Source organism: Panthera tigris, chromosome X (genome assembly GCF_018350195.1).
Source record: "Panthera tigris isolate Pti1 chromosome X, P.tigris_Pti1_mat1.1, whole genome shotgun sequence".
NCBI lineage: Eukaryota > Metazoa > Chordata > Mammalia > Carnivora > Felidae > Panthera > Panthera tigris.
The window spans coordinates 13,232,501-13,251,511 of NC_056677.1; the positions used below are offsets into that span (position 1 = coordinate 13,232,501).

General features: G+C 42.0%; 1 protein-coding gene across 5 annotated transcripts in view; it reads left to right on the forward strand.

Annotated features, from left to right (window-relative positions):
• Nucleotides 1-19,011, forward strand: part of REPS2 (RALBP1 associated Eps domain containing 2) — a 211,506-nt gene that overhangs the window by 44,498 nt on the left and 147,997 nt on the right. For all 5 annotated transcript variants that reach the window (XR_006213346.1, XM_042973696.1, XM_042973697.1 and 2 more), the window contains exon 2: nt 12,168-12,291. Coding sequence is in view for 4 of the 5 variants with exons in the window: in XM_042973696.1 (XP_042829630.1) it covers nt 12,168-12,291 (124 nt within the window). In the remaining variant the exon portion in view is untranslated. The remainder of the gene's footprint in view (nt 1-12,167; nt 12,292-19,011) is intronic.

The following is a 19,011-nucleotide window of genomic DNA, read 5'->3' on the forward strand; positions in this document are numbered from 1 at the left end:
GAGCCTGTGTTTCCACAAGCAATGTACAAGTTCCTGATTTTTTTGCCCAGAGTCTTTTCCCTGTGCAGATTTCATCTGAGAGTGGCAGGTTGGGTCTTCCCCACTACTGGGGTGAATTTGGGGCCTTGGGCCAAGAATGCTGGCACACCAGGCCTGGGCCATCACCTCTGCCAGTATAGCCTGTTTTTAGCATCTGGGCTGGATTCAGTGTACAGTTTATTATAGATTCTCTAGCCCTAAATTAAATGACATCTTGGGGAATCTGAACAATGATGTAGCTTCCGAAATTGATTTGCAACTTGGGAGGAGCTTCCATGTTAGAGGACCTGGATCATTATGTGTTCACAAATGCAGAAGGACAGTTTTTTAAATGTTTCTTTATTTTTTAGAGAGAGAGTGTGAACGGGGGAGGGGCAGAGAGAGAATCCCAAGCAGGCCCTGTATTGTCAGTGTGGACCCTGGCATGGAGCTTCAACCCACAGACCATGAGATCATGATCTGAGCTGAAGCCGGATGCTCAACCAACCGAGCCACCCAGGTGTCCCTGCATAAAGGACATTTTTAAAGAATGGTTATTAAGATTTATAATACCTTTACCCCTTTAAAAATAAAAAGCAAAGAAATGAAATAATCCAGACAGAGAGAGACAAATACTACATGGTATCACTTAAATGTGGAAGCTGGAGTGGGGGGGCGGTGGGGGATGTTGAACTCCTAGAAACAGAATAGAATGGTGGTTGTCAGGGCCTGGGGCAGGTAGGGAGTGGAGGTAAGGGGGAGAGGGTGGTAAAATGGTAAACATTTTCAGTTATAAGATGAATGAGGTCTGAGGATCTGATGTAAAACATGGTGACAATAGTTCATAATGCTGTATGGTATAATGGAAATTTGCTGAGAGAGTAGAACTTAAGTGTTCTCATGCATAAAAGTAAACATGTGATGAGTGTGTTAATGATCTCTGGGGGAATCTTTGCACAGTGTGTATGTATATTGAAGAATCACATTGTACACTTTAAATATATGACTCTTTTGTTGGTTTTACCTCAAAGCTGAAAAAAAGGGCAGACTCTTAACTTTGGGGTGTTAGTTATTGCATAGGTTTTGTTATAACTGAAAGCTGGCGTCCAGGTGCTCCAGTCGGTTGCTGTGGAAGTATGTAGTGATGTAGGAAGCCCTTATTTAAAAGCTCCGGAAAATTTTGAACAAATGTATATAAATGGGTAGAAAATGGGGCGTAATACATGTGTGTTCTTTTGTAATGGAAGTGTTCAGTCTTTAAACTGGCATTTACTTAGTGTAGCTGGTTATTTAAAGAAAATGCCCTTTTTCTGCATGACTATTGAGGGTTTCTGCAAGGATATAAAGTATGGCTCAGGGAGGCAGTGTGTTGATATGCAGGGGTTGGTAACCCTACTGTAAAGGGCCTAGTAGGAAATATTTTAGGCTTTGTAGGCCAAGGGACAAAATTGAGGACATTATTTAGGTACTTATTTATATAACAAGAGACAAAGCAAACTTCCACAAACTTTTTATTGACAAAATTAAAAATACAATAACCCACCACAAAATTTCTTTGGTAATACAGGTCTCCTAGTAAGAGGCATGGGATTCTTGTTTTGGGGATAACCTTTTACCTGATGAGATTCAAAGTTAGTGTTTCCTTTTTTTTTTTTTTTAATGTTTGTTTATTTTTGAGAGAGAGCAAGCAGGGGAGGGGCAGAGAGGGAGACAGAGTATCCGAAGTGGGCTCTGCGCCGACAGCAGAAAGCCTGATGCAGGGCTTGAACTCAAACTGTGAGATCATGGCCTGAGCCGAACATCCAACTGAGCAGCCCAGGCGCCCTCAAAGTTAGTGTTTTCTGATCATCAAATTGATTGCAAATGTTCATCTGTAAAAACCATTCTCAGCTCATGAGCCATACAAAACCAGGCAATGGTCCAGATTTGGCTTGTGAACATTAGTTTTCCAACCCCTGATGTAATGGGAAGACCATGAGCTTTGGATGCATGTATGTGTAGGTTTGAGTATTGGCTCTGAACTTGTGACCTTGAACATCTCACTTAAGTTGTAGTGTTTATTTGTGCATAAACTGGAGGTAATGACACAAACCACATGGACTACATATCCTCCCCATGTTGTGTTGGGATTTTGAATTAGGATTCCAGTTCTGTAGACGTTGATGTAAGTTAGCTAGACTTACTTAGACTTAGTATTTAATGGATTCAGAAGCGTTTGTCACTTAGTCTGAAAGTATTATGTGAAAGCATGTTTTTGCAATGGAGAGATCTGGTTGTCACCACCTTAACCAAATGGCCAAGCTTGGCCATCATTGGTGGGATGTTCTGACATGACGTGCTCCTTACTGATGTGTACCTCTTACTGTATCACAGTATCACCTCTGTGGTGGTCTTGCCAGGAATGTTTGATGTGAATATTATCACAAGGAAACAGACAAATATACAATGTGGAACGTTCTGCAGGAACATTGTGAACTCTTGAAAGGATTCAGTATCATGAGTAACCAAGGGGGATTGTGCTAGATTAGGGAAAGATTAAGGAAAGATAATATAAAAACGTGATGCAAGAACAGTAAGTCTTGGTTATAAAAGAGAAAGTTCAGTTCTATAGGCCATTTATAGGACAGCTGAGGGAATGTGAGTATGGTCCATATGCTGTGGGATAATGTTGATTTCCTGAGGTATGGTGATGATGGTGGGATGGTGTAGGAGAATATCTCTGTTTTGGGGAGGTGAATAATAAAGTAGGGGTGGGGGAGGGAGGGAATGAGAGAGTGAGAGAGAAAAGAATAAGTTATTTTTGTTCAGTGCTGCTTGCTTCCTAGCATGGCACTGAGCACAGTGCTTTTAATGGGGAGATGCCCAGGACATTTTAAACTATTAGCTACTTTCAGGTATTAGTGGGCTCTTCTGTCTGAAATTATGCCTAAGCACTGAATGTCCTCTCTTTAACAGTGTGGTAGTTTGCCTTAGCATGTACTATGGTACCGATGTTGAGTAATTAAATATGGGGGTTCATATTTTCTTGGGCAGCTCACCCAGGTCCCTCTGCACTGAAAGTCCCTCTTGATTTTTCCAATGTGTAAATGGACAGGAAAGGAAAACTCAGGATAATTGACCTGCCTCTTCAGCTGGTACAACTTGAAAGCATGTCCTTCAAATAGTCCTCTATATTTCTTTAAAAATGTTTATTTTTTTATTTTGAGAGAGGGAGGGAGAGAGAGAGAAAGCACACGCATGCAAACGGGGAAGGATCCGAGACAGAGGGAGAGAGAATCGCAAACAGGCTCCCCACTGTCAGCGCAGAGCCCGATGAGGGCTCGATCGCATGAACCATGAGATCATGACCTGAGCTGAAATTAAGAGTGGAGGCCTAACCAACTGAGCCACCCAGGCACCCCTAGTTGTATTTCTGTTTTTGAGGGTGACATGGGGGCTGACATCCCCTGGGCACATGCTGAGTAGCAGGAGGCTTGGAGGAAGAAGCCTGCAGTGTGGTTCAATGGAGCACCTAGTGGCTGGAGCATTACTGATATGTTCTGGGCTCTGAGGGCCAGGATAAAGCCTGGTGGAGGCCTTTCCTTGTGCTTTAATCCTGACCAGTCCTTCCTACCTGAGCACAGACAAGTTAATATCCTCTTATATTCCTGCAGGAACTCTTATGGCTATATGGTGTGAGATGACTAAAGCCAATTTAGCAGCCACTTGTAAAAGTAATTATGAGATGAGAAAAAGAAGAGCAATTCTGCTACTATAGGCTGTGAAAATGAATGAATTTAGCAAACATTCATTGAGCAAGTGAGAAATAGCAAGCATTGTAAAGTATGAGTCTGGGGGTACAAATGATAAAGATACACTGTTGCCTTGTGCTGGGCAGTTGGGGGGCAGGGGAAGGAATTGGGGTACAGTGGACACAGTGACCAAAATACAGATTTTGGTATATTGCAAGACTAGTGATGTGGTAGAAAGCTAGTGAAAAGGGTTATGGGAATGCAGAAAACATGCCATATGGAATTAAGGTTGCAAACATACGGTTGGTCCTGAGGTGCTCTGAAGAATGAGCCTTGTGGGTAATGAAGTGGGGGAGACCTCCAGCGTCCAGGCAGGGGGCACAGCAGGTGCCCAGAGGCCTGAATGGCTCTTATGTGTTGAGAGACTGGTTGGTGTCTGGAGTGGCTGAAGCTTTAGATGCAGGGTGGGGAGGAGAAAGACATGGGGTTGTTGGAAAGGTAGTTGGGGTCAGATGGGAAGGCCTCAAAAGCCATGCTCAGCAGTATGATTTTACAGGAAAAGAAGCAGGGAACCCTGGAAGTCCCTTTGAGAAGGGGGGTGATCTTGTTTTGATAAGATGATAGAGGGAGTGTGGAGGATGGTGTGTGAAATTGCACTAGTCTAGGGGAAGGACTTGAAGCAGTTGATGTGTGAGCAAAGAATTTGAACTTGGCAGCTACAGCAGAGAAAGAATAGAAAATAAGGGTCCACTGGTGCTTTTGCAGAATTCTTTCAACCCCTCCCAACAAGGCTTTTTACAATTTTAAATCTTTCTAAGGTTTTTAAGTCTTTAAAAATACTTGAAAGAGAGAAGCTTAGTCCAACCTTTGAACAGTTCTGAAAATTTATTACATTTCAACTAGGAAAGAAAGTATTATTTCAGGCAAACTGGAACATGTGTGGACTGATTACTCAGCACAGTCACTTAATCTTTCAGAATTAGGTAGGAGGTAAGCTATTTTAGTGGCCTTCAATCTTCTTCCAGAACTTTGTCCAGGTTCCTCCCAAATGGTGTATTTCTCTGATTTGTATCCAGCACCCCCACAGTTTAGTGTACATCTGTAAGCTGTAAGGAAGTTGATTTCATCCGTTCCTTCCCCCCCCCCCCCTCATCTTTGGCCTTCCACCTGAGAAAACAAATACTAGTCCATAGGTTCTTGTTCTGTGTCACAAACTTGCACAATGTGTAAACTGAGATGGATCCAGCCGAGAGTGTTACGGATTTGGAGTTTAGACTTAAAAAGAAGAGTGGAATCTTTGTATTTTTTCTTTATTTTGAGAAGTGCTTGGCAACTTGGACTGTTTGGAGGAGCAATTATATAAAATATCTCCTGCTAATTGAGTATCTGGGATAAAGCACCGCCTTATTTCCTTCAGTTTGTGTTAAAATGTTTCTAGCCACAATTTAGAGCGTTCACGGAGAATTTAATTTAGACTGAGAACATCTTGAACCTTGACAAACAAAACTTACAAAATTAACCTCCTTTTTGAATTGAGAGGTCTCAGGCTTACAAGGGTCTATACATAAGTTTCAAAGGCTTATAATTACTTTATCTTCTTGTGGCTTGAATATTTTAGAAAGTTCTTGACATGAGGGTTGGTGTACAAAGAGCAAGAAAAGTGACCTCGATGGGCTTACCTCACTTATGTCTGTATATTCCACGTTTGTTACAAAGCAGTGATTCTAATGGTACATGAGACCAAAGGACACTTTCCAAGGCAAATAAAGCAGTTGACTAATGTCAGATTTTGGGTGTTGGTCTCAAAGGACCATATGGAGGTTTACCAGCAGTTTTATTTACCTTTAGTTAAGAGCTTTTCAATTCTGTGTATTAGTTATGGCAAAGGAATAACTGAAGGTTAACTTGATAATAAATTAATGCTGACAGAAATAGTAGTTGTTAAATTGTTCACCTGTCAGGAATTATAATTTCTTAGGGATTATACTGCAAGGTAGTTATATTGATGCTGGAACCTACATTGATGATGTTGGTGTTTTTTTCCCATGTGTAGACAAGCCTGTACCTGAAGATGTGTAATTTATTTATTCACAGTAAGAGATGTACAACTCAGTTACTTTTTATTTGTGAGGTTTGGTTCATTCACTTGATTGAGAAATTTTTGACCGAATCTTGGATGCCTATCCTTGTGCTAGGAGCTGAATGGAAGTTACCCCTTGCCTTTGGAGAGAAGACATTTTAATGGGAGGCAGAGAGAAACAGATAATTATAATATGATAAGTGCTGAAATGGACATGAAAAAGCTTGAATGTGGAGGATTTCAAACATACACATTAAGTACCGAGTAGGAGAATGAACCCCCATGAACCCATCACCCAACTTCAACAGCTGTCAACTTTGGAGCTTTCTTGTTGCACCCATATGCTCTACTTACTCCAATCCCCCCTTTTATTTGGAAGCAAATCCAAGACAGTATATCATGTGATGGGCATTTATAGATGAAGAGTCAGAATACGCAGAGAAAATAAACTATACCTGGGGATTTGGGAAGGAGCTACAGAGAAGTGGCATTTAAGAATGGAGGCAGTGCAGTGGCTGGATGGCTCAGCCAGATAAATGCTCTTTTTTTTTTTTTTTTTAATTTTTTATGTTATTTTTGAGAGAGGGGGAGGCAGGGAGGGCTAGAGCAAGTGAGCTGGGAAGGAGCAGAGAGAGAGGGAGACACAGAATCCAACTCTGAGCTCTCAGCACAGAGCCCAATGCGGGGCGGGGCTCACACTCACAGAGCGTGAGATCATGACCTGAGCCAAAGTCAGATGCTTAACCGACTGAGCCACCCAGGTGCCCAAGGGCTGACTCTTGATTTTGGCTCAGGTCCCCATCTCACGGTTTGTGGGTTTGAACCCTGCATTGGGCTCCCTGTGCACTCTCTCTCTTGCTCACGCTCTCACTCGCACGCGTGCTCTCTCTCTCTCTGAAAAATAAACATTAAAAAAAGTTCCCGTTTCATGTAAAAGGGATGGGACCCAACAGTTATTGAATATGGTTAAGCATTGTATTAGGTTCATTTAGTACACTATTTCATTTTTTTCTTCACAATAGTCCTATGAGGGAGGCAATATCTCTGTTTTACATATGAGGAAATTAGGTTTCGGGAATTTGCCCAAAGTCCTAAACTAATTAGTTTTCTGTGTTGGAAGCCAACTTTGGCTTTAAGGCTGTTTAGTTTACCACCTTCTGCACCATGTGCATAGATACCGAGACATAAAAGTACAAGATATGTCAGTGACAGTGGGAGGAATGGAATGAAGCTACAGAGTGTTTGTGTGTGCGTGTGCATGCGCATCCATCCATCCATCCATCCACCCATCCACCCATCCATCCATCCATCCATCCACCCATCCATCCCTTCGTTGTGTTCAGAGAGGAAACTAGAGATATGGCTCAGGGCCAGGTTGTGAAGGGACTTTAATGCCCCTAAGGAGATAGAATATTACCCTGACGAGGGTGGAATTCCAGGCTGATGGGTCCTACAGCATGAGAACAGTATTGTCAGCTGGCAGAAGGGGGAATATGCACACACTGTGGAAGACCCGGCAGAACTGGAAGATGAACTGAGGGGGGTATGGGCCAGAAAACTTATTTATTCCACTTCTATTTATTAAGCATAGACAATATGGCAGAGAATGAACTGACGAACGAGACACACATCTTCCTGTTTCATTGATGTTAGTAGAGAGTCACATGCACAGGGCTTGTTGTAATGTTGTGATTTACAGTAACAAATATATATTTGGTGTTCAACCCAGTTCCAGGCAGAGCTCCTAAAACCCTTGGAATTTCCTGTGATTGGAATAGTAAACGTGTCTTTTGATATGTTAATGAGGTGACTTTGGGGAAAGCCCTTAGGCATCCAAGATGGGGGTGGACGCCTAGGGAGCCAGCATTGTGATTAGAGGTTTGGAACTTTTGATACCTGCCCCCAACAAACCTCCGGGTGGGGAGGGGGCTGGAGGTTGAATCCATCAGCAGTGGTCAGTGATTTAATCACCCGTGCTTATGTAATGAAGCCTTCATAAAAACTGCAAAAGGACAGGCTTCAGAGACTTTCTGGGTTGGTGAGCACAGGGGGATTTGGGGAAAGTGGAGTGCTCCAAGGGATCATAGGAGCTCTGCACCCTCCCCATGCCTTGCCCTATTCATTTCTTCTGTTTGGCTGTTTCTGGGTTATATCCTTTTTATAATAAACTGTTAATCTACTGAGTAAAATGTTTCTTTGAGTTTGGTGAACTGCTTCAGCAAATTAACCGAATCTGAGGAGGGGGTCATGGGAATCTGATTAATAGCCAGTTGGTAACAACCTGGGCTTTCGACTCAGTGTCTGAAGTGGGTGGCGGGGGCAGGGGGTGGGGAGCAAGGGGTAGTTTTATAGGACTGAGCCCTTAATCTGTGGAATCTGATGCTGACTCTGGGTAATCGTGTCAGAGTTGAGTTGAATTGTAGGACACCCAGGGGATGTCTGGAGAATTACTTGGTGCTGTGTGGGATACCTCCCCCTCCACAGTTTGAAATTGGTATCTGAACCATAATACCTATGATCCCACGAAAAGGTGATAATAAACTTCCTAGTTCTCAGAAAAAATGCAAAGTAAAACTACAACGAGATACTACTACACTCCCATTAGAATGGTGAAAATGAGAAAGCCTAAAAAGACCATGTGTTGGCTAGGACGTGAAGCAGTGTGGCCATACCTGCTAATGCTGAACATAACACATATCTGGTAAGCCAGCAATTACCACTCTTAGAAACCTATAGAGAAATGTATTTCACAGCAATGTATTCCAGTCTACATGTCTTGACAAGATATGTGCAAGAATATTATAGCAGCACGATTCAGAATAAACCCAAAGTGGAAGCCATCCAGATGTCCAGTGACAGAAGGATCAATAATTTGTGATATATCCACACAAGTGTTGAATAGCAACTAAAATGACTGAACCGTAATTTCACTCAACCACTTGGAAGACTGTCACAAACAACATTGAACAAAGAAGCCAGACACGAGGGTACATACTCTTTGACTATTTAGTCTTGCCTTTTTCTGAACTTTATATAATCTGTGGATTTAGAAGTTAGGAAAATGGCATGTGTGTGGCAGTTGAAAGGAGCCGCAAAGGGGGCCTTCTAGAAGGCTTGTGATGTTTTATTTCTTGATTCTGGGTGCTAGTTACATAGTTGTGTTCCATTTGTGAAAGCTGCTCTCCCCATACACTATACACTTAGGATTGGTATGCTTTTCTGTATGTCTGTTATGCTTTTCTATATGAATATTATATTTCAGTAAAAAGCTAAATATACAAAGTAGTACAAAAAAGTTTAAGTTTCAAAGAGCAATATTTCTACAAACAAATTCTGATAATTAGTAATGATGTCTACTTGTTCACTTGAGGAAAACTCAACTTTTTCCTGAAAGTCACACTCAGGTTCTTCACCTCTCTCCGTATTAGTGCCTGCTCCTTTTGTTGCGAGAACACCAACTAATGGGATAAATCTAGAAAAAAGTTAAATCTGTCCCTGTATGGTTAAGTCTGTGAATTCTATTTTAAAAAAATCTGTCACGAGAGCCAGATGGGACACTGGGAAGGGTTAAGGCTGTGGCAGAGGAGAAGATAGCGTTGGTTAGGGACATGGGTTGGTGGTAGGGTCAACTGGATATGGTTACCACTGAATAGAAGTTTCTGAATTAGGATTTGGAATAGCTGACGTCAGCAACTGAGGTGAGGGCTGCCAGGAGATTAGTTAGCAGATGCCAGGATAAGTGGAGAGGAGCAAACGAGCGCGGCTTATTTATGGTATGTCTGAGATGGCATTGGGTATCTGTGTTAGGGTTTTGGAAAGTGCGAGGGGTGTTAGGTTTGGAGAACGTGATTTGGTGATCGTTTGGATGGTAACTGAAGCGTGGAAAGAGAATGAGAGCACTCAAAGAGCTGTGATTCTCAAACTTGGCTGCACATTAGAATTACCTTGAGAGCTTTGCAAAAATACCCATGCCTGGGCCACACCAATGACCAGGTAAAGCAGAATCTTTGGGGGGCTAGGGCCTAGCTATCTGTATTTTTCAAAAGCTCCTCAGGTTATTCAAATATGCAGCCGGACTGGGAACAAAATACGACAAGTAGATCCATAAATCAGACGGTTGTGATTGATTGGACACTATTGTCAGCACTGCCAATTTAGCTCTCATGAGGTAAGCACGTTATTTCTCTTTACACTTACTACACTTATGGGGATATCGAGGCGTGAGAGTTAAGTAGTTTGCTTTAGGTTATGCAAACAGCTAATTAGGTCCCCTGGCCAGGATTCACAACCAACTCATTTACTCCAAGGGCTGCTCTCCTTACTATAACATCCTATTGCTTTAACATTTAAGAATGAGTGGGGGTGGGGTTGGGGGGGGAGGAATTGAGACTTTTGGAATGGCAGCCGGAGAAGCACAGCAGACCCTCTCTCTAGTGGAACAACCTTTTAGCTGGTAACAAAAAAAATTAAAAAAAAAATCATTTGAAGTCTTTGGAAATGGATCTGAGGACATACAGCAAATGGAGAAACATTGAAGAAAATTTGCTAAATCTTGGTAAGAACAGTGAATCTGCAGTATTTGAGCCACGACCCGCTTCCCACCTCTCCTCCGAAAGCTCTGTTCCTGGTGGGTCCAGCCAAGAAGGTAGGATTCTGTTCCCACAACCCCAGTTCCTTAGTCTAGGGCTAGGAGAGGTAGACCACCTGCTGTGAGAAATACTAGAAGTATCAGAAGGAGGGAAGACCAAGAGAGAGAAAGAAAAACACTAATCTGTACGTTCAAGAAGCCCAGCCCTGTCCTGCCCCCTGCTGTGGCTGCTAGGCTGTCTCGCTGTGACTCCAGGCTTGGGATGCCTGCAACCACAGTGCAAATGCCCGCAGTTGGGGCGGGGGCATGGGTGTAAGGCCAGTTAAATACCACAAAGCTCAGTGTTCTTCCTGAAATCTAGCAGCTTTTCTTGAATAAATGCTCCCTGGCTAACGGCAAGCCTTTGGTTAATTTCCAGAGTTCTGTCCATTTTCTTCGTCGGTTTTCTCACTGCTTTGATGGAAGAGAGAATTTTTGGAAGCCCTCATAACCCCCTTTTTTTTGCTGACATCCAAGTTGAATTTTCATAGGAATTTTCTTAAGATTAATTAGTGGCTGTTTATAGTTTGGAAATCTAAAAGCCCATCCATAAGGACTAACTAAAAAAAGAAACCAAGGTGTATATTTATAGCAGAATATCATGTAGTTGTTAAAAGAAGGATGTGATTTTAACTGTGCTGATAGAAAAGATTTTCAAGGGATAATGCTAAATGAAAAACAAGTTGCTAATAGTATGTGGTATTCTGTTTGTATCAAGTATTGGATACACAAGAGGAAAAACACAGGTGTGTGCTATAGATACAAACATTTATATACGTATGTACATATATATACATATGTATATATATGTATATATACATATATACACGTATATATGTATATGCTTGTATACATACATATATGTATGTATATGTATATATATGTATTCGTGTATACATATACACATATATACATATGTATATATATGTACATATGTATATATACATATACATATATGCATAGAACATTTCCAAAAGAATATAATGGTTTCCTCTGGACCATAGGAAATGGGGGGTGCTTTTTAGATCTTCACCCCACTTACTATTATTTGAGTTTTTGAGTATCTATTACTTTGAAATAACTTTAAAAAGTTACTGAATATTTGTTATCTTTAAACTACCAAATAGGGTATGTGTTAGTTTAAGGTCTGCAAATTAAAGATTGCAGGATCTTGAAGATATTTGTGCTCATAGCCCCCTCTCTTTTGTTTCTCTGAAGTGAGCACTCTTGATTGTAATTTTAATGCTTAGGAAATACTGTTGCCTGAAAACTTTAAGAATAATTAATTCACTTTTAGTTTTGATCAGCTGGGATAATCCACAAGTAGTGGTAATGACTAACGTGTTCTCTTTTCACCCCAGTGCTCTTCTAGACTTTGGACATTAGTACCTGCCCCCGGAAACAAGTCACTCTCTTTTGTAAGAACAGTAACAGCCATCCTTTGTCACCTTTCTTTTTCTCTTTGAAAGAGGAGGAATAATCACTGAGTCCTGAAATATCATGAGTAGGTAGAATTTAATGATCTGACCTGAAAATCTTCCTGTGAACTGCAAGACACCCCCACCCCCCCCAGCCAGTGTGTACACATAGGTTCTCCAGGGAGTTTTTGGTTAGCTATGCTGTGAAATCCTTGGGATTTCATAATATATCTTGTCTCATTTTCCTGTTATGAAATGGGGTTTTCAGCCTGGTTTTTCTTGTCTGTTTTCAGATCACAGAACTGTGTGGTGCAAAGCGGGTTGGTTATTTTGGTCCAACACAGTTTTACATTGCCTTAAAATTGATTGCTGCAGCACAGTCTGGCCTTCCTGTACGGATAGAGAGTATTAAATGTGGTAAGTATCTCCCATTTTTACGTTTGATTGTCCACAACAGGTGTCTTGTTTATGAGAACCATTTTTAGTGGGCTTAAGGCCTGTTGTATAAGCATTTATGGAATTTCTCCTTGCTTCTAACAAGGTGTCTGTTAAATGAAGTAAGAAAATGTAGTGGGTGTCTTACTTTCTTTTTGTTTCTTTAGGAAAAAAATAAGAGAGTGACCTGAGATTCATTCCTTTTAACTGAATTAAAGCTGAAATAGATTTTGTTCTTTAGCAGAAAGAGATCAGGACAGGAATTCTAGAGCCTGTGGCAAAATAGTAACATTTAGTTTAATTTTCCTCTTGAGGAATATGCAGTGTCATTTGAAGTTCTTTTAGGGACAAGGGCACAAGTACCTGGGAGAGTATGAATGGAGCTGTCCCTTTTTCTTTCCTGTCCCTGCCAGTCATATTGTATATGATCATCCTTTAAAAATTTTTTTTTAAATGTTTATTTTTGAGAGAGACAGAGCATGAGCAGGAGAGGGGCAGAGAGAGAGGGAGACACAGAATCCAAAGCAGGTTCCAGTTTCCGAGCTGTCAGCACAGAGCCTGACACAGGGCTGAAACCCATGAACCACAAGATCATGACCTGAGCCGAAGTCAGACACCCAACAGACTGAGCCGCCTAGGCGCCCTTTAATCCCCCAATTCCTAAATAACCGTTCTAATCATTATTAAGTACTATGGAGCTACCAAAATTTTGGCAGAATGAACTTAGCTTCTCAAAGTTTTGGTTTAAAATTTTCTTATCTTGCCATCCTTGCCCCCAACCCACTGAGTGTTTGAGTACTCTCCACAACTTAAACAAAAAGCAAAGCCCCAAACTCTTAGCATCATTTATACTGTCTCAGTATTGGGTTTACAAGTACCTATGAAGAAGGTGATTATTCCAGGGTTATGCTCACGTCCTCTGATACAAGTTACTTCCATATGCTCACATAGCCATGCAGGAACTTTTTCCTTTTCCTCATTTTGAGATAAAAACCACTCCACTGTCCACATGTGTCCTGTGAAGCCTTGTAAACGTAAAAGTGAGTTCAGGAACCTTGTAGAACAACTCTGAGAAGATTCTGATGGCTTGACTATGGGAAACAAAGTCCTTTTGCGCTAACCATCAGAGAGTCACAATCATCCTGCTAATCTTTATTAAAGGTTTACTGTGTGCCAGGTACCAACTCATTTAGTCCTCCCAGCATCCTACTAAATTAGGTGTTTGTGTTTACGTTCTGTACGAGAAACTGTGAAACCAATTCCGCTGGAATCCCCGTGCCTTAACAAAATGAAGGTTCGCTTCCTGCTTTGCAGTGGGTCATGGTGACCCTCTAGGGCAGCTGCCCTCCATGTGGTGCCTCTGTGATCCTGGCTGCTTGATCTTGTGCCCCCCCCCCCCCCAAGCAACAGAGAAATAGTTTCTCACCCTAGCAATTTAAATGCTTTGTCCTGGATGTGACTCATGTTACTGCTGCTCACAGTGCATTGGCCAGAACTTGTCACGTGGATCCACTGAACTGCAGGGTAGACTGGGGCGGTGGGGGTGGGGGGGGGGTGGGGCATGCAGTTGTCCCCTGTACCCGCAAGGAGAGAACTTTCTGTGGATGAACACTGGAAGTCTCTACTGTGGCACTCTTTTTACCCTCATCTTACAGATGATTATTGAAGTTGAAGTTTAGGGGGCCTTGAGTAATTTGCCTAAAGCCTTCAGGTTAGTAGAGTTTGGAGCCAGAATCTCAGTCTCCAGTTGCCGTGCTCTTCATTACTATGCATAGTAGCCTCTTCTTGATTATTCTCTTTATTAAGGTGCTGATTATAATCTGGAATCACAGAGTATTTTCTGAGTGGGGAAAAAATCTGACCCCAAAAGGCATCCCTCGGTATTACATAATTTGGTTTCTTAAAATAGATTTAAAAAATTGTTTTATTTATTCATTACTCATTTATTTTTTTGAGAGAGTGGGGAGAGGGGCAGAGGGAATCTTTAGCAGGCTCTACACAGCATGGAGCCCAGCTTGGACCTCGATCCTACAACCTTGGGATCATGACCTGAGCTGAAATCAAGAGCTGGATGCTCAACTGATTGAGCCACCCAAACACCCCGAAATAGGTTTTTTGATGGAGTGTTATTTCAGTGGCAAGTTTGGTATTTATGACTACAAGGCTGAGCAGTCACTGCTATAAGTCACTTGCTATGATTAGAGTCACATCACATTGTATTTGGACTTGTGGTAGACACTGAAAATTTCCATTCCACTGTAAATGGTCATTAAGCTTTATTGTTGTGTCTTCCAACTTTTATCTGCTGGAAAAGCTAAAGCTGCTTTTTGTATACAAGAATAAATTTCTGACACTTTTGTTGTTTATTTTAAGTTAGACCGGTCTTTTACGGGATTTGTGCCTACATCTACAGCTTAATTTCCTAGGAGGAGAGAGGGGGGAAGGAGTGTCTAAATTATCACATGTGTCAAGGATTAACGCTTTTTCTTAAGTGTAAGGCTTTCTCAGTTGTACCTTATAAATCCTGATGCTGCCTTTTGCCTCTGACAGTTTATACTCAGTTAATTTTGAATTTTCTTCCTTCACTTAAAGATTTATTAAATAAATGTTATTTACAGTCAGCATATGTTAAGTAAGAATGAGGGCAAGATTAGGCCAAACTTTGAGCTGCCACTTAGAATTTTCCAAGTTGTTGCTTGAAATCCATTCACTTAATGTTTGATGACACAAACCTTGAAGGCCAAAGAGGATGCTCTGTGAGAACCTGATCGGAAAGGCTGTAGTAGCCTCATGACACTCAGGGAGTTATGAGTCCGTTCTTACTTCATGAATTACATGAGTCTGTGTGTATGTGTGTGTTAACCTCTAACCTGTAGCCTTGCCCATTTTGGTCAAAGCCACCACCATCTACAGTTGCTCAAGCCAGGAGCCTAGAAGTCATCCTTGATTCCACCCTTTGCCTCGGTCCACAGTGTAATCTGTCAGCAGTCCTGGCAGTGTGGCTCCAGTCTTATTGCCTTCTCCCTCCATCTCTCTATCCTACTAGACTGGGCCACCTTCAGCCACTCACCTGGATACCACAGTGGTTTTGTCATTGATTTCTTGGCCTCCTCTCTTCTCTATTCCAGCCTCTTTGCCTATACGGCAGTAGGCAATATCGCAATATCCATCAGATCATTTTGTCCTCCTCCTTGAAATCCTCCCCTGGTTGGCTTATTGTACATACTAAATTCAGTCACTACACTGATCTGTAGGGCCCTGAGTGATCTGGTCTCTGCCTCCTCCTCCGTCCTCATCTTAAACCTGCCCCGCCTTGTGTTCTCTTTCTTGCCCCCAGCCTCCCTGGCCTTCTAGCCATTTCTGGGCCATCTCTTTCCCGCTGCAAGAAAGACCATGTTGTCTCGAGGTTTTGGATTCCCCGCAGTCTGTTTCTTTCCCCCTCTCTTTTCCATGGCTAGCTCTTCCTCTTCATCCTTCGGGATTTGTGCACTGTCCCCACCATCCTGTCTAGAGTAGGTTCTGTCAAATTAATTCATTAATGAAGGAACCAGCATAGAGTAAAGCTGGCTCAGGAAAGTACAGGAGAGTCAGAAGTATTTATAGTCCTGGAAGGAAAGAATGCTGGAATAAGATTGCTAAATTACATATAAAATTGATGAATGCCCTATAGAGCAATAAAACTGTGACTTGGCTATTAGACTCTGTTCTGGGATGAAATTCACCTGCATTGCTATTAGACAAGGTTAGTTAGCTAACAGTTTTCTATGAGTTAATATCGATCCTTTCAGTGTTGTAAGATGCCTAATGAAGAGTAAACAGTAAGTCAAAACAAAAGTACATGTCCCTAGGGAGTTAGGTAATCCTTGGATGGGTTAATCCTGTTAGATGATGCTTCTGTGTGACTGTCCCCTCCCTACTTTACTTTCAGCATCTGCTCCTTTATGGCACTTTCATCAGTTTGTAAATACTCCTTTATAGGTTTGTCTAATTTCTGTCTTCCTCACTAGTCTGCAAGCTTACCTAAAGGGAAGGGAGGAGGATCTGGTAGCCCCTGCTCTGTGTACCACTGTGGACACTCAAGGCATGTTTGTTGAATGAATGAAGAGATGAATGCTGATGAATGAGGACCGAGTGTTAATCATCTGTCACTTTTTAATCTCAAACATTTGGATTTCAGGGGCGCCTGGGTGGCTTGGTCGGTTAAGCATCCGACTTCGGCTCAGGTCATGATCTCACAGTCCGTGAGTTCAAGCCCCGTGTCGGGCTCTGTGCTGACAGCTCAGAGCCTGGAGCCTGTTTCAGATTCTGTGTCTCCCTCTCTCTCTGACCCTCACCTGTTCATGCTCTGTCTCAAAAATAAATAAACGTTAAAAAAATATTTAAAAAACAAACAAACAAAAAACATTTGGATTTCAGGTTCACCCAGAACTCCTAAGGGATTTCTAAAGAAGTCCTCTTTCTCAGGCTGTGGTTCCCAGCCTTGTTTGCACTTGAGAATTGCTGGAGAGCTTTAAGTGCAAACTAAAAAATACAGGTGCCTGGGGCCACTTCCAGAAATTCTCATTTAATTAGCCCTGGAGTGCAGCCTGAACGTGGGGATTTTTAAGAGCTCCCCCATGTGATTCTTATGTGGAGCTGGGGTTGAGAGCGAGTTCTTTTTTTTTTTTTTTAATTTTTTTTAACGTTTTTATTTATTTTTGAGACAGAGAGAGACAGAGCATGAACAGGGGAGGGTCAGAGAGAGGGAGACACAGAATCTGAAACAGGCTCCAGGCTCTGAGCTGTCAGGACAGAGCCCAACGCGGGGCTCAAACTCACGGACCGCGAGATCGTGACCTGAGCCGAAGTCGGCCGCTTAACCGACTGAGCCACCCAGGCGCCCCGAGAGCGAGTTCTAATGAAAACCGAATAGAGCATTTTCAAGAGCTTTGCTTAAACTGTGTTTATAGTTTTGGTTATATCGGGACCTGAGTTGGAGTGAGGCCAGGGGCACCCAGGGCACATAACTTTAAGGGGAAAGTCACACTCTGGGCCATACAAGTGCTGATTCTGCATTTACACAATCCTGAGAGTGAGCACCTCCTTAAATGTTGGCACTAGGCATCTCTCTAGCCTCACCCTATTTTGCTGGTTAAACAAATGGTGAAACCTTAGGATAATTTAGGAGGAGAGAAGCAGGGGGTGAAATTGAGGACCATTGGAGAATTCCTGATGAGGAAACCACATGGTGGACACTTGCCCTGGGAACTGTCCCTTCCTTCTTTCTGAGGACTGGCCGTGGGGGGTGTGAGGACTGAGAGAAGGTATAGGTAGGGCTTTTTAGAGGAGGTTTTGTAACCTGTTTTGTGTCATGGGCTCCTTTGGCAGCCTGACACTCCTTCTTGGAATAATGTTCTAAATACATACAAAGACGTAGGAGTCCAAAGGAAACCAATTATATTGAAATTAAAACTAAGATACTTAAGAATGTTATATAGCAATATCCATACTACTTCGTTAATGTATTAAATAAGAGACCTAAGAGTGACCTAAATAACTACCATACTTTCAAAGTAGTGAGGAGCGTAAACAGTACTTGAAGATGTCTACAACAAGTGTAATGTGATATATAAATATCTGATTTCGGTGGGTGGCAAAGTTACAGGTGCTGCTAATGATACTACAGCGCTTTGTTGCCTACATTCATAATTGAAAGAAATGCAAATTTTTGGTTAGGGTAGGGAGAATAAAGATGGAATTTTTTTTCTTAACCAAGATGACAGACCCCGTGATTTCTTTCTACAGCCCCTCTGGGAGTCTCCGAATGCTAATAGTGCAATAATGTGGCTCACATAGCCTCTAGGCTGTGTTCCCCAGACTGGTTATTGATCTAGTGGCAGTCTGGCACAGTCTGTAGTGAAAGGAGAAAGAATTAGGACAAAAGAGTGAGTTACTTATAAAATGAAATGTACTCAATTCTACGATGGTTGTTTTGATTAAATGCCCTTTGATGACATTGATAATGAGTAAATGTAATTGATTCGCCATGACCCCTCCAAAAATTACAAGAGGAGGGAGCCCCTGCAGGCAGGAGTGTTACGCTCATGGTCCTGTCACCATATTGCTGCATGTCTGAGACGTTCCTGGGCTTAGTTCTCCACCTGTGAGATGTGGATTTTCCAGCAGGTTTTCTCTAGACCATTTTCCAGCTCCGAAATGGCGCAGTTTTATGTTGAGTGTTCAAACCTGCAGTAGAAAGAACGTTTTGATTTTTAGCATGACAGTAGAGCCTAGTGGCTGAGTGTGGGTCACAGCAATAGACTGCTGGATTTTGAATGGTTGGACCATCACTTTTTCTTTGTGTGCCCTCATACAAAGTGGTGCCCTCCTAACCTCTTTGAGCTTCACGTGGCTCACCTGGGGAAGGGGTGTCCCAGTAGTACCTGCCTTACAGGGTTGTTGCGGGCATAAGATCAGGTAATGTTAAAATTTTGGAAAAGCGTCGAAACTGTGTTAATATAGTACTTGTTAGCCACATTTGGCTGGCTGTTGAGGACTTGAAATCTGGTTAGTGTTGACTGAGAAATTAAAATTTTAATTTAATAGAAATTATTTAAAATTTAAATATGCAAGCAGTGTAAAGTATTTTTCCATTAAATGAAACTTTATTGTTTTAGTAAGACTACATTTTACTTTAACTGTAGGCATTGTGTAAGACTAGGA